This window comes from Primulina tabacum, chromosome 18 (assembly GCF_025594145.1).
Source record: "Primulina tabacum isolate GXHZ01 chromosome 18, ASM2559414v2, whole genome shotgun sequence".
NCBI lineage: Eukaryota > Viridiplantae > Streptophyta > Magnoliopsida > Lamiales > Gesneriaceae > Primulina > Primulina tabacum.
Window position 1 is genome coordinate 31672647 of NC_134567.1, and position 24284 is coordinate 31696930.

The 24284-nt window shown below is 36.5% G+C and overlaps 5 protein-coding genes and 1 long non-coding RNA gene across 11 annotated transcripts; 4 read left to right on the forward strand and 2 right to left on the reverse strand.

Annotated features, from left to right (window-relative positions):
• The first annotated feature begins 2154 nt into the window (after positions 1-2154).
• Positions 2155-3454, forward strand: LOC142532583 (thioredoxin H-type 1-like). The gene is made up of 3 exons (XM_075638890.1): positions 2155-2359; positions 2848-2970; positions 3126-3454. The coding sequence occupies exons 1-3, from the start codon at positions 2267-2269 to the stop codon at positions 3267-3269; spliced, it is 360 nt and encodes a 119-aa protein (XP_075495005.1). The 5' UTR covers positions 2155-2266; the 3' UTR covers positions 3270-3454.
• LOC142532584 (uncharacterized) lies at positions 3352-5702 on the reverse strand. Its single transcript, XR_012816562.1, has 2 exons — positions 4023-5702; positions 3352-3920 (listed from the first exon to the last, which is right to left on the reverse strand). It is a non-coding gene; the product is annotated as an uncharacterized LOC142532584 (long non-coding RNA).
• Positions 5703-5714: 12 nt separating this feature from the next.
• On the forward strand, positions 5715-11781 carry LOC142532580 (BEL1-like homeodomain protein 3). Of its 3 annotated transcripts, none has more exons than XM_075638882.1 (8): positions 5715-5925; positions 6237-6608; positions 6976-7099; positions 7246-8911; positions 9117-10149; positions 10326-10699; positions 10792-10852; positions 10963-11781. In XM_075638882.1, the coding sequence occupies exons 5-8, from the start codon at positions 9202-9204 to the stop codon at positions 11533-11535; spliced, it is 1956 nt and encodes a 651-aa protein (XP_075494997.1). In that variant the 5' UTR covers positions 5715-5925; positions 6237-6608; positions 6976-7099; positions 7246-8911; positions 9117-9201; the 3' UTR covers positions 11536-11781. The 3 variants fall into 3 exon arrangements, with proteins under 3 accessions (XP_075494997.1, XP_075494998.1, XP_075494996.1); XM_075638883.1 differs by having other exon boundaries at positions 7246-8722; XM_075638881.1 differs by having other exon boundaries at positions 7249-10149.
• Positions 11782-12630: 849 nt separating this feature from the next.
• Positions 12631-15611, forward strand: LOC142532582 (BEL1-like homeodomain protein 11). 4 transcript variants are annotated; one of them, XM_075638887.1, is made up of 5 exons: positions 12631-13092; positions 13212-14115; positions 14622-14992; positions 15085-15145; positions 15365-15611. In XM_075638887.1, exons 2-5 carry the CDS (start codon positions 13567-13569, stop codon positions 15506-15508), a joined length of 1125 nt encoding a protein of 374 aa, XP_075495002.1. In that variant the 5' UTR covers positions 12631-13092; positions 13212-13566; the 3' UTR covers positions 15509-15611. The 4 variants fall into 4 exon arrangements, with proteins under 4 accessions (XP_075495002.1, XP_075495001.1, XP_075495004.1 ...); XM_075638889.1 differs by having other exon boundaries at positions 12632-13343; positions 13796-14115; XM_075638888.1 differs by having other exon boundaries at positions 12634-13343; positions 13734-14115.
• A 1461-nt stretch (positions 15612-17072) lies between these two features.
• Positions 17073-21209, forward strand: LOC142532581 (uncharacterized). The gene is given in 9 exon segments (XM_075638885.1): positions 17073-17177; positions 17179-17217; positions 17325-17390; positions 17393-17604; positions 18001-18155; positions 18280-18463; positions 18465-18534; positions 19506-19568; positions 20014-21209. Coding segments are annotated over 9 exon segments (1128 nt in total). The 5' UTR covers positions 17073-17084; the 3' UTR covers positions 20260-21209.
• A 709-nt stretch (positions 21210-21918) lies between these two features.
• On the reverse strand, positions 21919-23065 carry LOC142532841 (bZIP transcription factor 44-like). The gene has a single exon (XM_075639358.1). It carries the CDS (start codon positions 22636-22638, stop codon positions 22018-22020), a length of 621 nt encoding a protein of 206 aa, XP_075495473.1. The 5' UTR covers positions 22639-23065; the 3' UTR covers positions 21919-22017.
• Between the last annotated feature and the right edge of the window lie 1219 nt (positions 23066-24284).

Here is a 24284-nt window from a genome sequence, read left to right on the forward strand (position 1 = left end):
TATATCTTACCGCTGCATTTGATTTTAGAGCTGCATATGAGGATATTTTTGACATATTGCGATGGTGGTCGCAAAAAACACAAGTATATCCAATTTTGTCTATCATGACAAAAAATATTAATCTTGCTTTGTTTCAACTGTGGTAGTGGAGCAAAATTTTAGTATCTGAGTAAATAAATTAGATGAGAGACGCTCTAGCTTAAGAACGAAAAATTTGGAAGCCCAATGTTTGCTCAATGATTGATCAAAAGCTGTAACCCGAACACAAGATATTAAAAGTGGTAAGAAGAAGAAGACAAAACCGAGGGGAACATTCAGAACAACGAGAGAAAATGTGAGTGATTGAGTAATATCAATCCTAAAGATAAACATGTAAAGATAAGCTAATTACATGAGCTTTGATTTCTCTACATTAAAAAAAGATACGTCGGTAACTTATATAGTTATAGCTATATAAGTGTAAGCCATTTTTTATAATCTTTTTTATTCTTTAAATGTTTATGAACAAATAATAATTTTTTAAAAAACAAAACGACTTAATCAGACCTGGAAACGGGACCGTAACCATCCTAGATGGGATACGTTTAAGGGTCGGGATTTCCCTAACTCGTTGGGTCCAATCCAGATTGGCCCGATATATATATATTCAGGAGGTTCGGAGATGGGGATCGCAATCCTATCCTCACCCTATATCCATTTCGAGAAATTTGAGTTTTCCTCAAACCGTACCCGATAAATAGCTGTGAACCTTTCGGGTGAACCACGTGTGAAATTTTCATCCCAATTCTCAAATGTCGCTTGCAAATAATTGGGAATTTCAAAACCGGAAGCAACAAAGAATTAAACCGTCCATATAGCTGCGAAAGACAACTACTTGCAACTTTTACTTCGATCATTTTATATCCGCAAATGTAATATTCTGAACACGCGCGCTTTGCATCACGGTAAAGTTTCTACTTTGCATCACATATAAACGGAATAATTGGCCATTTCAAAAGGTGTATTCCATTTTTTTTTAAAATAAAAAAGACAATTCGTTTGACAAGATAACAAATCCTGATTTACATCATTGGTAATAAAGTGGGGAACCACGATCAAAAACACCAACGGACATCCAGTAAGCAAACTTCTAGTAGCCAATACATGAGCCACTTGACGTGCGGTTCTCTGGCAATGCATGAAGACAACACCCGGTGTATTAGCGCAGAGATGGCGAATATGTTCTATCATCCATGTAGAAAAGAGCAGTGGTTCTAATTGCGTTGAGTGCATCTGATTCAAATTGTATTACATTGATGCTACATAAAATTAAAGGGGTTAGTTCGTGTATGATTTAATTAAAATCATGTAGTATTTTTTTTAAACAACGAGGTTGAGAGAATTTTCTATCCAATTAATATCAGTGTTCTAAAAGTCGTTACTCGTACAAAGAGGAAAAATAAGTCATTAATTTTGAGTTTGAATCACATATATATATAAATTATTGGAGAAATACGGAGATAAACAAAAAATATATATATTAGGTAAAAAAACCGCCTAGACATAGCTTAGATGGTCATCTGCTTACCGCTTTTTAGAACAATGATTAACATAACTACTATCTATATAAGTAAAATTTGAACTCAAAACCACACAAACAATAACTTTTAAATGCTCGAATGCTAGTTGCAAATATCCTAAATTTCCTTGGAACCTTGTCTAATGGCAAGAGATAGATAAGTATAAACGAATCATACTGTTTTTTAAAAGACGAGCAATATATAAATTAATTAAACATTTACACACATAAATATTATTTATTCGTAATTAAATTTTTTTGATAGCTTTATACGTAATTAATTTGATTACACGAGTTCATAGAAAAAACTAAATCTGATACAATAAAATAAAATTGGGATTTTGAGTCGATGATTTAGAACCAATATAATTCTAAGTTTAAAACTAATTATAAAAGTAGAAGTTAAAGAATTTTTTTTAAAGTAAGAAGGTAAGAGTTATAACCACTTGACGTGTGAATTGTGTCGGTGAATCTAGTCCGTTCACGAGGAATCTCCAAGAAATGTTAAGATTACGTCCCACCACACGTCACGCAGCCGAGAGGCCTCGTGATCAAGTTTAATAAATGTTGACTTTTGGTCAATCCACATCGTCTCGTTTACCCCTATATAAAGGACAGTTTCGCTTCTCTTTGTTCATTCATACAAACCGGTTAGCTCGCAATTATTCTGAATTTGGGTTTCACTTTTTGAGGAAGAAAACCTGCGAAATGGCTTCGGAAGTAGAGGGACAAGTGATCGGATGTCACTCCGTCCAGCAGTGGAAGGATCAGTTTCGGAAGGGTCTCGATAGTAAAAAGCTCGTACGTTTTTTGATCTTTTGGATTGCTTATTTGAAGATGATTCATTATTCGCTTTTTATTGATTCATTATCTTTGATGATAATCATAATTTGGTGAAAGATTTGTCACAGACTCTTTCGTATTTTTATATATCCTTCTTTTTTGGGTGGTATAACTGAATTGTTTGATTGAAGTTTTTTTTTTAATGATGATATGAAATCAATGTTTAAATGGCCAAAAACATTACACTGATTTAACAAAGATTTCAGTCCATGGATTATGTTGGTTTTCGAAAATTATGTATTGGTTTAAGTATCAGCAGGATAAGTTTGGCTTTTGCAGTACGTTTGATCAGAGAGTTTAGGTCTCAAAAAATTGCTGCATTGGCAAGAACTAGAGAGCATGATCGAAACTCCTTGTTAAAACTTTTTAGCTGTTTTGGCACTGACATTCTATATATTAAGGTTGTTTCAAGCTCTTAACGCCGGAAACAAAAATGTTCTGTTCAGGTTGTTGTCGATTTTACAGCTTCATGGTGTGGACCGTGCCGTTTTATAGCCCCGATCTTGGCAGAGATTGCGAAGAAAACAACCCATGTTTTATTCTTGAAGGTTGATGTTGATGAACTTGAGGTAATATCTACTTTGCGTGCAATTTGCATTGTTATTCGGCTTCTTTTTGAATGTTGCTGGTTCCAGAAATATACGTTGTTCAATTTCAACTTCGTCTAATTGCATTCTGAACATCCATAATCATTAGATTGCTAATTTGGTACAAATTTCTTCAGGATGTTGCAAAGGAATTCCAAGTAGAGGCAATGCCAACTTTTCTGTTCTTCGAAGAGGGGAAGGAGGTGGACAGGCTCGTGGGAGCAAAGAAGGAAGAGCTGCAGGAAAAAATCAACAAGTATGGCTCCTTCGTTACGGCTTGAGGGAGTTGCATCAAGATTACAGTTAAATGTGGCTTGTTGGCACTTTTAATAATTTTGATTTGATTTCATAATTATAATAATCTTTTTAATAAGTTCGATTCCATAATTATAATAATCTTGTAATACGTCGTTATTACTTGGATGATACTTGTTGTGTAATGGAATCTTCTTGGTATTTGTGTTCTTGTCTTCTCTTTACAAGTTCAAGAATTAGAGGGTGGCGATTTCATCGTGACCAAATAATTGAAAGTTATATACATATAACCATAGACAGCCATTGAGATACATTATCAAGCATAAACGTGTACCATAAGTTTAAAAGCAACGAAATATCAATCGTGTGTACTTGTTCAGCTATATGAACTTGTGATGACTGTCTTCAATTTCGACAGAATTAGTAGGAGTTCAATGTAAAATTCAATTTCATTATACTCGTCGTAAAAGGAAACCGGGAAAGTAAAATAAAATATAAAAAATAGCACAACTGCATCGAATTATTCCTCCGTGCGGTTGGTCTTGGTTTGCTGCTGGGAAACTTGGACCTTGATCTTTGGCAGTGAGGGATCTTGGTGGAGAACTCTGACTATGTGAATGCTCTGTTCCAGCTCCTTTGCTGCTTCTCCCTATAACTTGGCCTTCTTTCCCTTCATTCTGTCCAATATTGTAATATGGGTCAGTCACTGTTGAATATAAACCGACATATTACGAAACAAAACGTTTCAAAGCTAGCAATAATCAGGGAGGAAGAAGAACCTCTTGGCATGGTGCCTTGCCTCCCGATCAACTCCGACTTTATCAATTTTCTTGATGGCCTTCAGAGACCAGAGTGTTCTCTATCACATTCCTACCATATCTGTCCGGTTATTTCGAATGTTGAATCCTTATAAGTTAAAACCATGCCAAGGTGAGATAGCTCGCTGCAGTTGAATCAAGTAGAAGTGAAGCATAAAAAAGGGGATGAATGATGATAGCACTTCCTACCTGTGTCATGTCCTTGCCCTGCAGAGGTATGCGCGCAGGGGCGCCACATCCCGCGCGGATGCGCGCCTGTGCTGGAATTCGAGCACCGGCCAGAACAGGACCGCGGCCGCGCAGCTTCTCGCGCGGCCGCGCGCGCCCTAATGTGCGCGCAGTGCGCTGGGACAGTACCTTGCGCGCGGCTGCGCGCGCTGCGCTGTTTCAGAAAAGCACGCGCGTCCCTTGGCTTCGAAGCATCTGTTCTTGGCTTCTTTTGCACCAAACAATGTGTTTTTTGGCTAGAATTGTGGCCCTTCAATGCATCCGATCCGGAAAGACGTAACTCTTCAACACATCCGGTGATCATCTATAAATAATTCCTCCCATCATTTTCGAAAATTGCTGGAAAAATCACTACACTTGTTCTTGCAATTTTCTGCTGATTATCATACCATCTTGCTGCATATTTTCGTTTGCCATTTGAAAGCTCTTGCATATATATTGTTCGCTGCTATCAGGACTTTGTAGTGCTGCAAAGTTTTGACTTGAAGTCGTTGTATTTTGGGGACGATTGCCTGCAACGTATAGCACTTTGATACGGGCAATTTCGTCTTGCGGAGAAAGGATACTCCTTGCCTCGACTTGATCTTATTGTTGCTGCGGTTGGTTCGAGATTCAAGTTGCTGCCTTTGTTCGTGAATCAAGACATCCAACATATCCAGGGTAATATCCAACTAACAGAATCAATGGTATTCTAGCCAATCCATTCCTGCAACGAATTATTTTGTAGACGTGAGACTCTCAATAACTTAATTCAATTTATCTGGAACATCTACCACACACTCTCACACCCTTTCGTTATCCTTTTTCTCCAATCCATTCTCTCTAGCTATGACTATGGATGACCCAAAAATCACTTTAAAAAAATTTGAATTTCACAAATGCTATACTATCAGAATTCCCTCCCGTTTCTTTCTTTTTCTTTTAGAAAGTTCTTTTCAAACGAATTATTATACTTGTACATGAGATATTTTCTGATTCTATTATTTAGATTTTGAGTTGAGTTATCACAAATTTAATGAATCTCAACGAGAACAAGTAGATCTTAGGAGATTGCAAGATGGAGAAATTGCGTCACTGATTAGTGATGCTGGAACTCCAAGCATTAGCGATCCTGGTGTGGAGCTGGTGAGTCACTTGTTCAAGTGTGACATGCTTGTTTGCATATCCATGTACTTATACACACATGCACAACTGTTTATTCATAGTCTTCCTTTGGAATGCCTACATGTGCTGCAAGAGATTAAAAACTCATCAAGCTGATTTATTTTTATTGACTTCGTGCACGTATGTTCCTTTTGCATGTGGTGTAGGCCAAGCTGTGTGTGGATAAAGATATACCCGTTATTCCAGTTCCTGGGCCATCTGCAGTAGTGGCAGCTATTTTGGCATCCGGTTTACCTACTAATGAGTTCACATTTGGTAATATTTGATTACCATGGTTCTTTTTTAACTGCTCAATTATAAAGACTAATCGTGTGCAATATTGTGCAGTTGGCTTTCTTTCTAAACATGCTGGAACTAGAAGAGAGAGGCTGTTGGTCTCAGCAAATAGTGCTGCCACTCAAGTATTCTTCGTTCCTCCTCACAATCTCTGTCAGATTTTAGAAGATACCTCTTTAATCTTTGGCCTATCTAGGTAATTAATGACAGAGGAATATTTTTTTAATAATTTACAGGCAAATATACATTTGCTGCTTTTGAAACTTGTACCTTGACATTCTATGGACTATCTCTAAGTTTTGTTTGTTAGGAAGCGACATATTTTGAAAGTCTTTAACAATTCATCTGCTGCTTTGCCTACTGGCTTCTGTTATTGACACTGTTATCAGCACATAAAGGAAACATATGCTTGTGCATTCTTCACACAACCATTATAGAAAATGAAACTAAAGAAATACAATATATGGGATCCTTTTTATATTGAACCATGCATTTTTGTTTTTACAGGCAATGTGTCATTGCTCGGGAAATCACCAAACTGCATGAAGTGGTATGATTTCCAACTGTTAATGTGTGAATATGTTATTGACCCAAGTGGTTTTGTCTTTACGACTGGGTATATTTTGCAAATTAATTCCATTGCACACCTTTTTTTTAAAAAAAGGTTTTGTTTAACTACTATGAAGAAGATATATTCTGTGTACTAGTTCTGGCGGGGAACACTTGAAGAAGCCAAAGAAGCGTTCTCAGCCCACCAGCCAAAGTATGAAATTACACTCATGATTGAAGGGACTACTAATAGAAAGGCCAAACTTCTCTCTGAGTCTCAACTAGGGAATGAGTTGGGAGAATTAACGTCCAAATGTCAGTCTTTCTGCGGTAACAGAACTATCTTGGGGAAAATTCTTATAGTTATCAGTTTTGTTTCATCAAGGATTGGGATTCTATGTAGCTTTCTCATGTGATCAGATAGACTCGAAAAAACTATGAACGGATATTGATATTTGCTCCATTTAAATGGCTCTTTTGGAGTCTCCTATAGACTAAATACCTTGTCTGAACTTCTAAGATTCACCAAATTGATGGGGCATGTTGGAGTACCATACTCTGTTGTTAATGAAGTAATCAATTCAATTGTATGGGCATGCTTGCCTTACAAATTACCCTATCAATTAACGGCAAAGATAGGGAATGGAAATGCATTTTGATGATGATTATTTATTATAGTATAGTTTATGCTATGCAGGCGGTCAATTTGGTGGCTTCAGAAACATCAATGAAAAGGAAAGCAATATATTCTCTCGCACTTGAGAAATTCGGGAAACAACTTGGTTCAGACGATATAAATTGAGTTTGATATATTTTCAGACGTGAGTTTCAAACTAGCTATAGATTATTAGATGCAACTTGGAAAGAATATTTGCTTCGTCCACTGTATTTTATCTCCACTTCCATTTTTTCCTTCAATCACGAGGAAAAGTTTTGGACTAATTTATTTGCTTTGATGCACCACCAGCAGAGTATATGGCTTTTGACCTGCTGCCTCAACGCAAAAGGTTGCCAAATTGTGGGCTTTGATTCTGGGCCGTTTTGAACCTGAAGAGATAGAGACAGAAATTGCCAGTTTATAAAAGCAATTTAATTATCAATGTTGATTGCTGATCTGCCTCTATATGGCATTGTAAAACTCACGGGGTAGATAAATCTTAGCTTAGTTTGGATTCAACCTGTCTCTCAGTACCTCGAGCTTTATGCTTTTGAAAATTCATTTTAATGGATAAGTGGGATAAATCTTGAATCTTTACCATTTTAAACAGCCAACATTGATGCAAATTTCATGGTGGTTTTTCATGGATTGTATTGTAGTATTAACTATGACCCACCTGGAGGAGAATAATATTGTAGAACATAAAGATTTCAAGTAAATTTTTATGTTAGACCCACATTTATTTAGGACATTATAAAGCTGGTATATCTTGTTGTTTCGTGTTGTCAATTATTTTTTCTTAACGATAGAGGCATTGAATGGACGTTACCCATTTCCTAGTAGGGAATTTTGGCTTTTGTTGTCTTTATATGTCTGGGGTGGCACCAGAAAGTGACTGAAAATTTAAAACATTGGAAGATTGTGTTGATAGTATCGTACATTGGTCTGCAATTGACAATGTTTTTATGCATGACTACGTGTTAAGATTCCTTTGGCAGCCACCTACGCAAAGAAAACCTATTTTTTTCTACTTGTTTGTTGTCATATAAAAATAAAATGCAGCTCCAATCTTGTCTTCTCGGTTTTCTTTTGCGTGACGTTCATTTTTTGCACCAAATTATTATTAGAAATAACCAACGAAATGTAATTGCAGAAAAAATGAAGTCAACAGAATTCATGAAAAAATAACAAAATATTCATCGTGTGCACCTGTTCTCTTTCTAATACCAAAATACAGCCAAATCCCATGTTATAAAATAAACTTTACCAACTATTGAAAAACCTGTGCTTCTTCTAATGGAGATTTAAGACCCATTTTTAGGTCCAACAACAGGTGGTTATGCCTTTAAACTCTAAGCTAACAGCCTATTGTGCGGCTAACAGCATCTACAAACAACTGCAGACCAACCATTTTGGCAGTTTGACAAGATTGATTATTTTTTGAGAAAAGTTACGAGGCAATCTTGGGCTGGTAACTTGTCTTCACGTGAGAAAGGGGGCATGATTGAAAAGGAAGTTATTGTTTTTGTATGAATTTCATATTGGGGTTGGAGTGTCATAATTATTATCCTTTCTTTTTATTGAATGATATCTCTTCTGATTATTTATATTTGGTTGGTTTCATAGTTTCAATGATAAGGAGGGTTGGTGTATTTGCCCTGTTGTAAGTTTTGTCTCCTTTTGTTGAGAAGACTTGGCCTTTGTGAGCCAATTTGAGCTCTTTTTTCGATCACACTGTAGGGAATTCCCTCCTTCCAAATATAAGGCTCACGAAAACTTTTTTCAGGTATTTGAGTATCTGGGCTTTTTCTTATTTATTTTTCCTGTTTCTTGATACTATTTTGCGATGATCTGAGTATATGAAGGAAATGTTTCTTATGTGGGTTGTTGTCGGTTGCCTGAATTGCATGTTAAAAATTAATTCATGGTGGCCTCTTATATTCGATCAAACAAAGATGAACTCTTGCTCTTTTAGGTACCTCTTATATGAAACTGAGTTAAGATATTGTATTTATTTCTTTTAACTGTAGTTTGTGTTCTTTTTCTGTCTTCTCTAAGCATGTTTCCTTCAAATTTTCAATTTTTGACTGTCTGGTAAAGGTTATATGACATTATTACAGCTGCCACAGTTTTTTTCTGTCACGCTCTTTCGGAGGTTTTCATCAATTTCCTCTCTGTAGTTTGTTTGCTCAGCTGTGATGGTTTGCATTCCGCTCGGTGTTCATCAACTGGCACGGGAAATTTTTGAAGCTTCACTGGAAAAACATGGCTTCCTTTTATTCAAATGCAAGCAATGAAGAAGACATACTACCAACCACGTATTCACTAAGTCAGAAGCTCATTTCTTATCCTTCATCAGGTCTTCCTAATAGTAAAGCATATGTAAGCCAGCCTTCTGTTTCGGAATCCTGCTTGAATTTGTTGTCCGCTAGCACTATATTGGCTCATGACCATGCTGAAAACAATTATATACGAAGTAGTGGTGAAATGACAATCATACCTCCAACGGGTTTTCACACAGATGTGCGGCAAGTTGATACACAACTGAATTTCATGTGCCGATTTTCAGATTGTGATACAGTAGCGGTAAATCCCTGTGCATTTTCTAACGAACTAGAGCACGGCCATGGCCCTAAACAAAAATCATTAAGCCATGGCTTATGTCTTAGTTTGGGATCTCAGGAACAGTCACTGGATCAGATGACTTCGAATATGAATCGGTACGCAAACTCGAGTCTCTGTTCCCTGTTAAGTTCCCATGTTTTGCAATCAGAGGTCCATCTTTCTCAAAGAATCAACCTTAAGAATGTCGAATACCTGTCATTTGATTTGTCTCAAGGGAACCAAGATGCAGTCAAATACGAAGTGAACAATTTTCAGAACTTGATTAGCTCCAAAGACACAATTTCTTTGCCATTTCTACATCAGACATCAGAATCTTCGGGAACATTGTGCAACTCCAAGTATCTGAAGGCAGCTCAAGATTTACTAGATGAAGTGGTGAATGTTCATAGAGCTCTAGAAACATCAGGAAAAGGTAAGGATGAAAAATTACTTGGTCCAGATGGCTCAAAAGAGACAGGTGCAAGAGTGGGTGAAACTTCTGCTGAATTTCATGAATCAACCACAAAGGCACCTGATATTTCACTTTCACCTTCTGAGCTCAATAATCTGCAGAATAAGATGATGAAACTTGTCTCCATGTTAGAAGAGGTATGGCCATAATCTATGTTGTTTATGTTTGTTGTGACGTGTACTTGAACATCTTCTAGTTAGATTTCATATCGACCTTGGCATAAGTTTGTTTTGTATAAGCTGTTTTCTTGCTCATTATTGTCCTACGAGGAACACTAGTTTGGGAATTTCTTTGTTATTTGTTTCTGTTGTAGGTTGACAAAAGATACAAACAATACAGCCATCAAATGCAAGCCGTGATTTCATCATTTGACATGGTGGTTGGGCGTGGTGTCGCCAAACAATACTTGGCTCTTGCCCTTCGAACAATATCCAGACAGTTCCGTAGCTTGCGTGATGCAATCAAGAAGCAAATTCAAGATACACAAAATAACTTAGGGGAGCAAGATGCTGATTCACATGGTCCAGGAGTATTATCCCGCCTACGCTATGTGGACCAGAAACTCAGGCAACAAAAGATAGTTCAGCAGTTCGGTGTAATGAGACAACCTTGGAGGCCACAGAGAGGCTTGCCTGAAACTGCCGTTTCAGTACTTCGTGCATGGCTTTTCGAGCATTTTCTTCACCCGTATGTTTTTCCTCTTGTTACTTCTTATTGGCATTGGGAACGACTCCCTGAAGGCTGCTCCTAACTCTAATGTTTGGTCAACGCTTGCACAGTTATCCGAAAGACACGGAGAAAAGCATTCTTGCAAGGCAGACAGGATTAACCAGAAGCCAGGTAAATACACATGCGCCAGCAAAAGGTGCCATAGTCTAGAGACTAATGAATGCCTTAGCATGAATGGTATTTTATCAAAGTATCAGTTTTCATAAGCTTTCTTAAATCAGGTCGCAAACTGGTTTATCAATGCTAGGGTTCGACTTTGGAAACCGATGATTGAGGATATATACAAGGAGGAGTTTGGGGATGCAGAAACTGAACCCAAATCTTCACCAGAACATGCACGGGTAACTCAAGAGGTCTCTGCACTTAAAGACACGGAGGAAGGGCTTCAAGAAAGCTTAATATCGGCTGCTTCAGATGGCAAAAGCTGGGCGCACTCCATTGAGTCGAGGCACACCGTTTTTTCTAGAGCAGAGTTGTGCTATGAGGCAGGAGTTTTTCAAGAAAATGAGATTAATTATGGGTTAACTCATTTGCAGAAACAACACATTAATGAAGATTCAAGACACAATGATATGATCTTGTGTGGTTCAAAGAGAAATCATATGTCCCTTGCCCTCGGGTATACTCATAGTGAGAGAGATTTTCAGCCAATATCGGTTGAAAATAAATGGAAAGGTAACGGTGCTGAATCTTCTTCTATGGGAGTGGACAGATTGGAATACTATGATGAGGATACCATAAATCATCAGCCCGGGTTTGTTAATCCGAACCCGTTGTCTGATTTTGTATTATGATACCTTTTAGGTGGATTAGATATTATTTCAAAGACAGCGCACACATACAGGAAATATAGAGGTATTTGGCTTTTTCAATAATTTTGAGTAAAATATAATAAAGAAAAGCTCCGTGTGTGTATCTTGTGTTGATACTGGATGCTCCATTGTATAGCATGGTCCAACCAACATTGTTTGTAAAGCAAATATTATACCTTTTTTTGTATATTCTGTTTATACAAGATTAGAGACAAATATTATATTGAAGTGATGGTGAGGAAGTAACTGATTTTGTTATTTCTTTTCATGGGCTAAAATAGTGCGTGGGTGGAGTATGTCGCTTCATTTTCCGACAATTCACAGCTTTTATTTGGTTGTTACGATAAGACATGGAACAGCTGACGAATATGCATTATATACAGCAGAGTAAGAACTGTAGAAAATAAAAAGGGCATGCAACCATTCAATTATATGACTGTTTCTTAACATTGTCAGTGATCGCTGCAAAGTTGTTTCTCTTAACTTTGTTACCTTAATAATTATTGCCATGAATAGTTAAATGTCTTGTGCAGTTTCTCGATAGAACCACAGTCCGTGTGCAGTGCTTGTGTCTCTGCAGAAAGTAAAAATTTCTCATTCAGAATGTGGAAATTTGACATAATACGAGTTCTTTAGTTTTTGTGAAGATTTTGATCTCAGTATCTATAGGATATGGATATAATAACCCCACGGGATCTCTTTTACTCCTGTAAAAATTTCTCATTGTCACCGAAATCTTGATTCTTGTGGTGGAGAATGAATCGTGCCTGTGCGTTATGAACTTTCCTTTTGAACATCACAAGGCCATTCAGATTGTTCAGACACTTTAATCAGTGAGTGGGCCTCGGAATTTAATTAAGAAAGAAAACAACAAAACAGAGGCTGGCCACGGTACAGACAAAGATACAAAAATGGAAACTATTTTTGTACTAAAACTATCCAACCATTTTATCCAGCAAATTCCAATCTCATCAGTACAACAAATAAAGAAGGGTTTTCATCAGCCTCCTTAGTTTGAGCGCCAAGGATCTTAAGTTGTCCTTGAATAAGATTTAAACGATTAACGCAGAGTGCGTTTCTCTGGAGTCCAAGTCAGTTCCAAGTTTGTATACTAAGTATGGTTCTGAAATTTCGAAAAATAAATAATCAAATAAGAGTTTCCAATCTTCATGCTAGATATTCCAACATGTTAAAAAGATCCACAAACCAGACTGTTAAAACTAGGAGGGTGCAAAAGACAGATTACTTTTTCTCAGCAGAAACAAATTTACCATATTGGCTATTTTCTGCTGTGCGGTTTGTCGTATGAGAGATAAGATTAGGGTATGGCAGTGCTTTTTTATTGTCCCAAAGAATGTAACAGCAGCCATTAAAGCCCATTAAAGCGCTGAGATTGGATAAAAGGGACGGTTTTCCGCTAAATCTATGTTTGATCTCAAATACATCTGTCATGTCTCAGCATCATTAGAGGACCTCGCATTTTAATGAAAATTCACATCATGTGTTGATCATCCAAAGTCTAAAATTTCATATCTAACGGTGAGAAACTACAGGGAGTAGGATAGAAAAATTATTTTTTTGAAACTTTTCCCTGCATGTTTACTTGTTTAAAAGCTATGCTTCTTTTATCAAGTCCTGACAGAGGTCTGTTGATCAAGCTTTTATAGCTTACAGCTTGCTGGTATAGTGTACCGTGGACATCAGGAAAAAAAGAAAGAAAGAAAAAGAAAATATTGCAGCAATAGAGAGAATCATTGCTTTCCTATGGAATGAACTAAAGTCTGAAATAGGTATTTTTGTTCTTCACATTTTGCCAACCCATTTCTTCACTTTCATATCCCAAGGAATGTCTGCATTATTTTTCGTGCAAGTTTTCTGATCAAGATCCATATTATTTTCAAAACCAACAATAATCAAACTGCATAATCCTGTAAATGTTTGGAAACGGTGTCAGAAGACTCACCTTCAAACTCAAATTCGAGTATTCTGCATCAATTTTTTTTTTCAAACTCCATGGCAGATCAAAATCAGTTTGAAAACCAGCATTTTGTTGCTTGTGGAACACAATCTCACTCTCTACCTTTAAACATTCAATTTCTTGATGAAAGAATGCCTAGACATGTAGACCTTCTCCATGCCCCACAATTATCAAATGAATCTGATTTAAGACATGGTACAAGGTCTGTGAATCTTCTTGAAACAACAGCAGCCCACCAAGCTCAGGGGCTTTCACTTTCTTTAGGTTCAGTCATGGATCCCGGTTACATCATTTATAATAATGCCGGGCTCCACAGAACCGCAAGTGATTATTGTTTTGCTGGAACTGGATGTGCTTTTATCCCATCCGCTGCAATTGGAAGCTCAAAGTACTTGAAACCAGCTCAGACCCTCCTTGAAGAAATGGTTAATATTGGAAGCAAGGATATTGATATTAGCAACAAGAAATATGTGGAGAAATTATCCCGCCGCAGCAAAAGTGGATCTTTCGGGTACAATGAAGAACTGTCTCAGAAACCTGGATCTTGTGTTCATCTTCTAAAGCTTCTTGCATTACTACAAGAGGTTAATCCAACCTTTTAAGCATTTTTAGTCCGGCTAAATTTTAAACATCTTGGCCATTCCACGTGCCATGTTCATGTGTTCGAGCTAGAACTGAAACATTCTTCAAACAATTAATTGCATGATTTTTCTCCTTCGACAAGAAAGAGCTGACTTCTCAATCAAAGCTCAAAAGATAAACTATTTTATGCTGATATCGGCTGAAATTAGAGTTTGGTTCGTCTAGTTTGAACTTGATGTCGGGATATAGGAGCCAAAGCTCTAGTTATAACTTCAGTTAAAGAGCTTTTTAACAAATTTTATTTCCTCTAAGATATTTGCCTTGATTTTGTCTCAAATATGTGATAAAATAGATAATGTGCACAAATGTTCCAAACTAGTTTTTGTACACCTGTGGTAATCAACTCTAGCATTTGTATTACAGAGGGAGAACTTACATATAAATATAGTTAAAATTTTGGGACTAGTATATACCCTCCATTTTCTTATCCTTCTTCCATGAAACTAAGGTGGAAAGAAGATACGAGGAATACTATAAGCATATGGAGGAATTGGTGTCAAGTTTTGAGGCAATAGCAGGGGTAGGAGCTGGAAAATCTTACACTGCTCTTGCTCTTCAAGCCATGTCCAAACACTTCTGCATCCTAAGAAACTCAATATTGTCTCAAATCCGTGACACGAAATGTAAGATGGAAGCAGACATGCCAAGATTCAGTTCAAGATTAGGTCAACTAAGTCTGCTGGATCAAGAAAGTAGACATAACAGAACTACACTGCAGCAGCAGCTTGGAATTACGCAGAGTTGGAGGCTGATTCGGGGATTGCCGGAGAGCTCTGTGATGATTCTACGTGCTTGGCTTTTCGAACACTTCCTTCATCCGTAAGCATCTCAACACCTTAAATATTGCACATCGAAAGTGACGTACATTTTCAGTGACAATATTTGTGAATAGTTTATATTTTTGTTTCCAGGTATCCTAATGATTCTGAAAAGCTTGTGTTGGCATCTCAAACGGGCTTGTCAAAGAACCAGGTGAACTCCTTTAAATTCCAATGGCACTTATGCGCAGCTTTACATTGGGAAATTTTTTAGCAGCTTATAGATTTTGCAATAGAAATCTCCGTTTTATGTGCCTTTACCAGTTGGTGGTTAAAGTAGCTAAAATTCTGAGTACAACGTGTTGAACTGTTGATGATTGATCGATCTTTGTAATCTAATATAAGGAATTGTCTTGAAATGATTGTGGTTCAGGTTTCCAACTGGTTCGTAAATGCCAGAGTCCGTCTGTGGAAGCCCATGATAGAACAAATGTACAATGAGGAATTTGGTGACTCTTCCATTGAATCAGATGAATTGCTGACTTCTACAGCCGAGGGAACAGGGGATTTCTGTTGAATATATATAACTTAATCTGTGTATTTGGTAAGTATTAATAACTCGGATTCTAAGTTATACTTCGCCTCTGCCTACCATAGTGGTTAACTTGTCAAAAATTTGGCTCAATGAAAATTATTGTGTCACTGTTACAAATTATACAACATTTAAGTTAAAATGACAATATTGTTGATAAAATGGGCCATGATCAGATCAAAGAAGGTTATAGTAATGTATAAATTTTAAAAATTTATATACAAATTTTAATTTTTTTTTTATTTCAATTTAATATATATAAATTTGTAGTGATATATATTGGCCACATCGAAGAACTCAACAGAGCATTATTTCATGACATTCGCGGGTAACGTTAGCCCTCTCGTGGGTGTCAATGGGGAAGCCAGAAAAAAATGTCGTAAAGTCAACTAAAATTAAAGTTTGACATGATTGTGGTTCGAGTAAGTTTTGGAATATGTATGGTTTAACATGTGCATGGCTGTTGTGTGTGTGGTTTTACGTAACTTATCAACTAATAATCTTTTTAATATATTTTTAATATTAGATATTGGTCGGATTCTTAACAAAAATATTTAAAAAGTAAGTTGTATTTGGACTAAAATTAAACGTATTGAAATTCTCATGAAAGAAACAATTATAAGCTACTTTAAAAACTTTGTACTGAAAATATTGTTTGTATTCCCATTTCCCAAACCGTTTGCAGACAACCAATACCTTTTGGTTGAGTTTTGGACACGTACATGTGAATTTTCGTGTGACAAGGTCTAGTTCGTAAGATAATTTACCAAATAGAATTTTTAGCATTGTTTTTTTAAATAAAAATAAAATAAAAACTAAAAACAGATTTATATTTGGAATACCTTGTGTGAGTCGTTTTATCCAAAATCAATCAGTGAGTGATGAGACTCCAGCTTCTCTAATTCCTAGCCATCGAATTTGGCCCCCCCAAAAAAATGCTGTAATTCCAGTTGTCCACCGGAATTGGGACAGCAGTATGCTGAAGCATTCCACAACGGGGATGATTTCGGTCCAGAAGAGATGGCCATTGATGATATTGATCTGCGTCGCCCTCTCCACCGCCATTGCCTTCTTCATCGGATCCTCGTTCAATTCTTGAAATTCCGCCGAGTACGGAATTTTAGCCCTGGAGTCGACACAGTCGAACCGGAGAGTGGCGGCGGCGCTAAGAAAGGAGAAAATCCCTTCAGTTTCATTAATTCGAAGCTTGTTCTTCTGGTTTCGCACGAAGCCACGAACTCTCGCTTTCCGGTTAGAACTGATCGATTTAATACTTGTTCCGGCTTTTTGTTTGAAGTGTGATTGGTTAAATTCTTTTCTTCTTTGAAAAAAACACATTTTTTTCCTTTCTAATGAAAAATATGACGGTCGTTATATCAAGTAGGATTCAGTTGGGAATATCGTAATTTCTTTTTCTAAAAATTTTGCTTAAAGAGTTTTTTTCTCTTGAATTTGAGACTGAAATTACGTTTAATAATTTTCAAAGATTCTGTGAGTAAGAGAATGCAGGGTAACCATTTTAATATGGAGATGGTTTTTCGCAGGTGGGCCTTTACTGTTGATGGAACTTGCGTTTTTGTTAAGAGCTGTTGGCGCGAGAATTGTCGGGATCACCAATCAAAAGCCTACGGAACTCGATGAAGTGATCCATAGTTTGGACTTTGGAGCAAAGAATGGCGGACCGAGGAGTGAAGGTATGTTGAGGTTCATATAGTGGGATATGGCTAAGGCAGTTTTGGTTTGAATCTCATTTTACACTAATGGATCAGAATCATCTGAATAAAGTTTCTCGTTCATGAAGGTTTTGCCTGCAAAGGGGCAGGAAGCTGTTGACACAGCTCTCAAAGCTGATTTAGTCATTTTAAATACAGCCGTACAGCCGTGGCTGGGAAATGGCTGGATGCTGTGCTCAAGGATAATGTGCCTCGTGTGCTCCCAAAGGTTTTGTGGTGCATTCATGAAATGAGAGGGCATTACTTTAACCTGGAGTATGTTATGCACCTCCCTTTTGTTGCAGGTGCCATGATTGATTCACATACCACTGCTGACTATTGGAAGAACAGGACTCATGAGAGATTGGGGTATGCTACTTTACATACGCGATTCATTTTGTGTACGAGATTCATGAATAATTTTGGATATCTTTACGAAAAATAGTTTATTTAAGTGATGAGACATGTATCTTCTAAGCTCAAGGAACGGCGACGAATTGTTCTAAGCTTTGTGAAAGCTAGTATAGAGTATGGTTGAGTATCTCTGGATTTGGGTGATGTTCTTATCTTATCTGAGAAAATTCGAAAGAGAGGGAATATGGGGTCAAGCCTGCAGCGGCATAGATGGAAATAAAAATGGATAAAAGCAAGTATGAGAAAAGGGTACCTGGGGTCAAGGCTTATTATTTGTCTGTATTATACCTTTCTCTTTGTTTGGTTCGTCATGTAAAATTAGTATGTTGTTTTCCACTTTCAGTGTTTTAGGATTAAGATGCCTGTGACCTATGTTGTGCACCTTGGGAATAGCAAAGACTTGATGGACGTAGCTGAAGACAGTGTGGCGAGAAGGGTCCTTCAAGAGCATATAAGGGAATCTCTTGGAGTCCGAAAAGATGATATTCTGTTTACCATTATCAACAGTATGCTTTACTAACAAAGAAGTTGTGAATTTATGCATTGTGCTTTCCTTAAACCGATTACTTATATGGCAGCCGTTATCTTGGTAACATAAATGAATAGTTCCTAAGCTAACTATTGCTTCAGGTGTTTCCCGCGATAAAGGACAGGATCTATTTCTTAAATCTTTCTATGAAGCTCTACAACTTATCCCAGAGAAGAAATTGCACGTACCTCCGGTATATGCGGTAATAGTGGGAAGTGACATGAGCGCTCAGACAAAATTTAAAACGGAACTGCGCAACTTCGTGGCTGACAAAAAGATTCAGCAGAGTGCGATTCATAAACAAAACTCTGAACCCGTATCTATCTTCCATTGATGGGCTTGTCCAAAACTCTCAGGTACCTCCTGTCAATGCCTAGTTTTGTTCTGCTCACACTCAAAAGTTAAGGGTTTTTTTCCTGTTTTAATGTCATTTATATCCTTTCTTGAGCAAGATATGGTACTTTAGTATCATTCTGGACTGTAAGACACCAGACAACACTATCGGTCAGATATCTCTGTTGCATATTTTCCTTTTTGTGCTCCTAATCTGTGCTTGCTTCTTTTTCTAAGGTATCTTACTTGTAAGAGTATTTTTTTTTAAGGTGAAACCAAATGAAAATCCTGACGGGGTATATTCTAAAACTTTATTTGAGTTTTCTGTTTTTTGTGATTTCTTTTGAAAATATATCGACTGTATAGGTTCAAGCAGAAGGGGATTTTTGTTTTCTGTGTGTGATTTCGTTTGAAAATATATTGACTGTATAGGTTTAAGCAGAAGGGGATTTTTGTTCTCTTTAATCTTGAACTTTTAAAATCGAAGTGGACTTTGAACTGCTGGCTTAGTTTTATGGTCTCAGGCCAGCTTGTTAAGTGGGTGATGTTGAAGTTAAGTAATGGAGATCATATTGTCATATAATGGATGCCTTCCGTTTCTGGCTTCATGCTATTACTTTTAGTTTTATTCAATTTAGACCCCACATGTTGACATCCTTCAGGTGTTGGTTAAACAAGCCAATGGTTGTGTCAAAGTTCAGCTAAAAACTGTGAGATAAAAGAAAAAATTGCAAACTGACAAGTGCAAAGTGACATGTGTAGGAATCTGTCTACCTTCAAGAGATAAAACTCTTCTAATTCTATCATAATTTTCAAGGCATATGGCAATTAGGATTGGATCAACAGTTCTTTCGATATTATCCCATATAAACTAGCATTCTTACTTTGGCTTCAAAATGTTGATGTGGCTGTATAAATATTGTTGCTGGCATATATGTGAATCTAGTTCTTGTTCATCACGCAGACCAGAGAATAACATTTTGTTAACATGTAGGCACGTGGAGAGTGTTTTGGAAGGATAACTATTGAAGCCATGGCTTTTCAGCTCCCTGTATTGGTAAATTTCTGGTTGTCACCTGTCTCATATTCAATTTCATTGGAATTCATTAAACTTGTATGCTTTGGAAGATGATATCTCCATGTAGGTACAATCTGGTCCCGACTATAGAACAACTTGTCTGGGACCTGAACTCCTCTTGGAGCTCTGTCCTTATTGCTCATGACAATTGTCTTGAATTTTTGAGATTGCAATGCAATGACTCGGTTTTGTGCTCTTGTAAAATTGGAATTTCAACCTAGGATCGGATTTAAGTTTTAAGAGGCCTCAATAATTTATTGATCAATGTGTACTTTGTCAACTAGGCTTGCTTGGTACATAATTTGGATGAATTTTTCATTTGGAAAACTGGTTGTTAAACCTTCTTTGTCTTGACTTACCCAGAATCCATCTCAACTTTCAATATCCCCCGAGCACCTCTAAATACGAATTTCTTGTATATTAGGGTACAGCAGCTGGGGGTACGAAGGAAATTGTCGTGAACGGCACCACTGGTCGGTTACATCCAGCTGGAAAAGATGGCATCACACCACTTGCAGCAAATATCGTTCAACTAGCCAGACACGTGGAGACGAGGACAACAATGGGGAAGAAGGGTTACACACGGGTCAAAGAAATGTTTCTTGAACATCACATGTCTTACAGAATATCCTTGGTTCCGAAGGAAGTTTTGCGGAAGGCAAATAGTTAGGAGGTACGATTCAGGTAACATGAAGAACTTAGCATGCAAATATGTGGTTAAAAAATTTATACTACTCGTATACCTTTGTTTCACTTTTTGGTTGTGTGTTTTGCAGTTACATAACCCCCCTCCCATTAATCACCTCTTTTGTATCCGTCTCTTTTTTTTTTTTTACTTTCAATTTGGAAGTATATTTTGAAATTTCAAAACAATTGTCTCTTGTGATGGATTGCTTAATTTGCCAACAAATTATGCAACAAAAGAGCAAAAGCACGAGACAACTAGGTGAAAGCCACGACCATTCTCAAATTCATTTATAACACGTGTAAATATGTTCAATTTTTTTGGCCAAAATTTCAACCTTGAAGCTCTACACTACAGCCTACTTCCATTCTATCAAGTTTATTGAGTTGTAAATGCTTGCCCATTTAATTAATTTATATGTAATTTTGTCAGACGATTCATATTTCGAGTCAATGGTACACCACTCAATAAAATAATGAAAGCTGCTAAAGTATGCTTTAGTAATAAAGGTCACAAACTGTAGTGCATTTATTCATATAGAAGAAAATGGACGCATGTTAGATTCTCGTTTCTATGCAGGAAAGTGAACCACTGCTTATTCAAGGACGATAAATAACAAGATTGTTGCCGGTACCATTTACCCTTCACTAAAAGAAAAGCTTAATTTTGATGGCTTCCCACATGCATTCTCTTGTCTTCTCATAGCTTTGACATGCAATCTAATTCCAAATATAGAAAGCATACGCCGGACGAGTACATATCATCGCCCTTTCCGGATGTGATTCGAGTGTGTAATTAAATAGTTCGACGGTATAAATTTTTAATTTGTTTTTGAACTTTTGCACAATGTAAGGCTAGAGGTTTTGAATCAACGTTGGTTTGGAAACTCTAAAATTTTTGTATATGTTTAATGCAATCTTGATTTAAAACAAAAATCTTGTTCTAAAAAGCTGGCTGCTTTCTTTTAACATATGCCCGTTTTACTATCAAAATCCACCACTTTTCTTTCCTTTTTTTTTTACCCCCAAACTATACTGCACAACTTTACCTATCTCACAAATTTTCAAAAAGCTTATCACCTTATCAAAGTATATTGCTTTCGTCTTTTATTGCCCTCGAGTAGAATTCAAATGCATCATAAAAATAAACAACAATAATTTTTCAATTAAAAATAATATTTTAAACATAAAAAATAATAATTTTATAAATTCTACATAAAAAAATGATTTGTGTAACTCTCTGTATGTTATAAATAAAAAAATAGATCTTTTGTGAGACGATTTTATGAATCTTTATCTCTAAGACGGGTCAATCATATCGATATTCACAATAAAAAAATAATACTCCTAGCATAAAAAGTAATATGTATTCATAGATGATCCAAATAAAAGATCTCACAAAATATCACCCGTGAGATCGTTTCACACAAATTTTTGCATAAATAAAAATGGGGTCAACAATTACATAGGTGGAGAAATGAGAGATTATACAAACAACTTTATCTAATTTTGAGGGGCAGATACAGCTACAACCATACGTTTATTATTATTTTTTTTTTTTTTTTTTTGGTACTTATAATATCAATTCAGAGGACCCTGAACGTCTCAAAAAGCCAGTCTTAAATCTTTTTTTGACATGTTAACAAAAAGTAACCAATAACAATCCCATTATCAAATTTATCACCATCACTATAAGATGAAAATATACTAGAAATTTAAAGATACATTAATTTTTTTTTCCTTCTCAATAATAAAAGATATCAGCGGAGGACATAACGGGGTGTTGATTTATAAGTGCCATTGAGTTCCAAGAATTGCCCAAGAAATTATCAGCCAAGTCCAGATGCTGAAACTCCTCGGTCTCAAACATGCAGCTCCGTGAGGCGGCGGGGGCGGCCGAGAAGACGGATGCGCCGGCGGTGTAGGAATTTATGTGACTGAGAATTTCGTTCAATGAATGAAGTCTTTGGCTGAGCTCCAACATTTGAGCTCTCAAGACAGAGTTTTCAGACTCAACATTCAAGTAGTGTTGTGTGGTGGAATTTATATCGCTCAAAATCTGGTTATTTTCTTTCGTGATCTGAGCCACCAGAGCCAACAGTTCATCCAGATGCTTCTGTTTTCTCATCCTAGACCGCCTGGCAGATTCCCGGTTCGATTCCATTCTCTTCCTCTTCTTCTGATCAATTACCTGCACGAAATCTCCCTCTGAACCCGACGTTTGGATCGGGGGTGAACCGGAGGAGTTCCCACTTGAGGAAGCCATTTTTTTTGTGTTTTTCCACAAAAGGGTCTTTGATTTTAATCGTTTCGTGAGTGATAGTTTACGATAAGAATTAGCGATGTCTTTATTTATTACCAACATTCAACAATTCTTCATGAGAAAACGTAGAACCAGTAAAGGAATACAACAGAGAAAGACTGAACAAGATGAGTCCTGCGTCCGAGTGAGGAATCGATCATATAACCGGACCTGAGGATCTCACTGAGTACTGGAAACATGAATCTTAAACATCGAGAATAATACCTGCAGCATCAAGATTTACTCTTCTTCGTACAAAAAGATAACAGGCATAAGATATTTCTTCCTTGTGGGCAGAGTAACAGCCAGAAATAACACAAAATGAGACAGCAGAAGAATCAGCAAAACCTCTCCAAGAGCATAATTGAAGAAACACAGAACGAATGGGCAAGAAGCGTAGAAACAGAGTAACTGATTGAGAGAGAGAAGAGAGAAGAGAGAGAGAGAGGTTTTGCTGTGAGGGGTAGTAGTTGTTAAATAGAAGGAAAAGGTGGGCTGGAAAATAGTTATTTTTTTTAAAAAAATAAATAACATACATCTCTATATAAAACTTATGATAAAAAAGCTACGTGAGACGGTTTTACGGGTCGTATTTTATAATATATATATCTTAATTGAGTCATCTATGAAAAAATATTACTTTTTATGCTAAAATTATTACTTTTTATTGTGAATATCGATAGAGTTGACCCGTCTCACAGATAAAAATTTGTGAGATCATATCACAAGAGACATGCTCTAAGCTATGTTATACTGAACATCGATTATACGACACTCATTTATCAAATATAATTAAATAAAAATTTATATATATATAACAATCAAATCTCCTAAAATATTCAATAATAATTGTGTTTATTTCAATGAATTGACATTGACTTGTTAGATATATGAATTTTGTGTTAGTACAACACAATTATTATTGAATATTTTAGGAGATTTGATTGTAAAATTAAATAGCTATTCTTAATATATATATATAATCTGGATATATTATCAATCCACTATACTCACTTATATAAACACAGCTTTGAGGTGACCCTCACCTACCTCAACATGTGAAGAAAGGCTCGAAGTAGTACGTGGACAAGAAGATAACATTATATTACCAAAGGGGTGAAATATGGTTTCCACAGTATAACTTCATTCACGTAGATTTTGTACTTAAAGTGCCTCCCATCTACAAAATTACTTGCTTCGTCCCAAAGGCAAAATAAAGTCGAGCAAAACATACCATGTTTTACAAGTAAAATTAGTCAGTAAACATTGTGACCATATAAGTAACTTTCTGTGCGTTATTTTTCGTGTTCAGTGGATTTTTATTTTAAAAATCTAGAGATTATATCAAAATAAGAACATTAAAGAATATCAAAATTAAGTTAGTGGAAGCTGATAAAATAAAATAATAATAATAATATGTTTTCTCCTATTCTCTTTTCTGTCCTTTTTCAATAATATAAAAATTCTGTCGCACAGAGCAAAGTCTAAATACGGATGCTTGACCACAAGGTTTGGCGATTTCTAATATTGAGTCGGCGGGACTAGCCAGACTAAGGATAAGAAGTTTACATTCGAAGAATACAACTTGGAATAAACTTTGAAAATGTTAGTCTGAAAATATGTATATGAGTATATCAGCAAAAAGTCCGTGTCTCGTGCTGGCCATGCACAGATAAAGTGAAGAATTTTGGACATGAGTGTAGAATTTA

Excerpts from the sequence above, each read along its gene's own strand:
- LOC142532583 (XM_075638890.1), top strand. The coding sequence starts at position 2,267 with ATGGCTTCGGAAGTAGAGGGACAAGTGATCGGATGTCACTCCGTCCAG. Across the intron at positions 2,360-2,847 it reads GTCTCGATAGTAAAAAGCTC|GTTGTTGTCGATTTTACAGC; the intron begins GTACGTTTTTTG and ends TGTTCTGTTCAG. Across the intron at positions 2,971-3,125 it reads TTGATGTTGATGAACTTGAG|GATGTTGCAAAGGAATTCCA; the intron begins GTAATATCTACT and ends AAATTTCTTCAG.
- LOC142532580 (XM_075638882.1), top strand. The coding sequence starts at position 9,202 with ATGGCTTCCTTTTATTCAAATGCAAGCAATGAAGAAGACATACTACCA. Across the intron at positions 10,150-10,325 it reads TTGTCTCCATGTTAGAAGAG|GTTGACAAAAGATACAAACA; the intron begins GTATGGCCATAA and ends TTTCTGTTGTAG. Across the intron at positions 10,700-10,791 it reads TTCGAGCATTTTCTTCACCC|TTATCCGAAAGACACGGAGA; the intron begins GTATGTTTTTCC and ends ACGCTTGCACAG.
- LOC142532582 (XM_075638886.1), top strand. The coding sequence starts at position 13,567 with ATGGCAGATCAAAATCAGTTTGAAAACCAGCATTTTGTTGCTTGTGGA. Across the intron at positions 14,993-15,084 it reads TTCGAACACTTCCTTCATCC|GTATCCTAATGATTCTGAAA; the intron begins GTAAGCATCTCA and ends TTTTGTTTCCAG. Across the intron at positions 15,146-15,364 it reads CGGGCTTGTCAAAGAACCAG|GTTTCCAACTGGTTCGTAAA; the intron begins GTGAACTCCTTT and ends ATTGTGGTTCAG.
- LOC142532841 (XM_075639358.1), bottom strand. The coding sequence starts at position 22,638 with ATGTTGGTAATAAATAAAGACATCGCTAATTCTTATCGTAAACTATCA.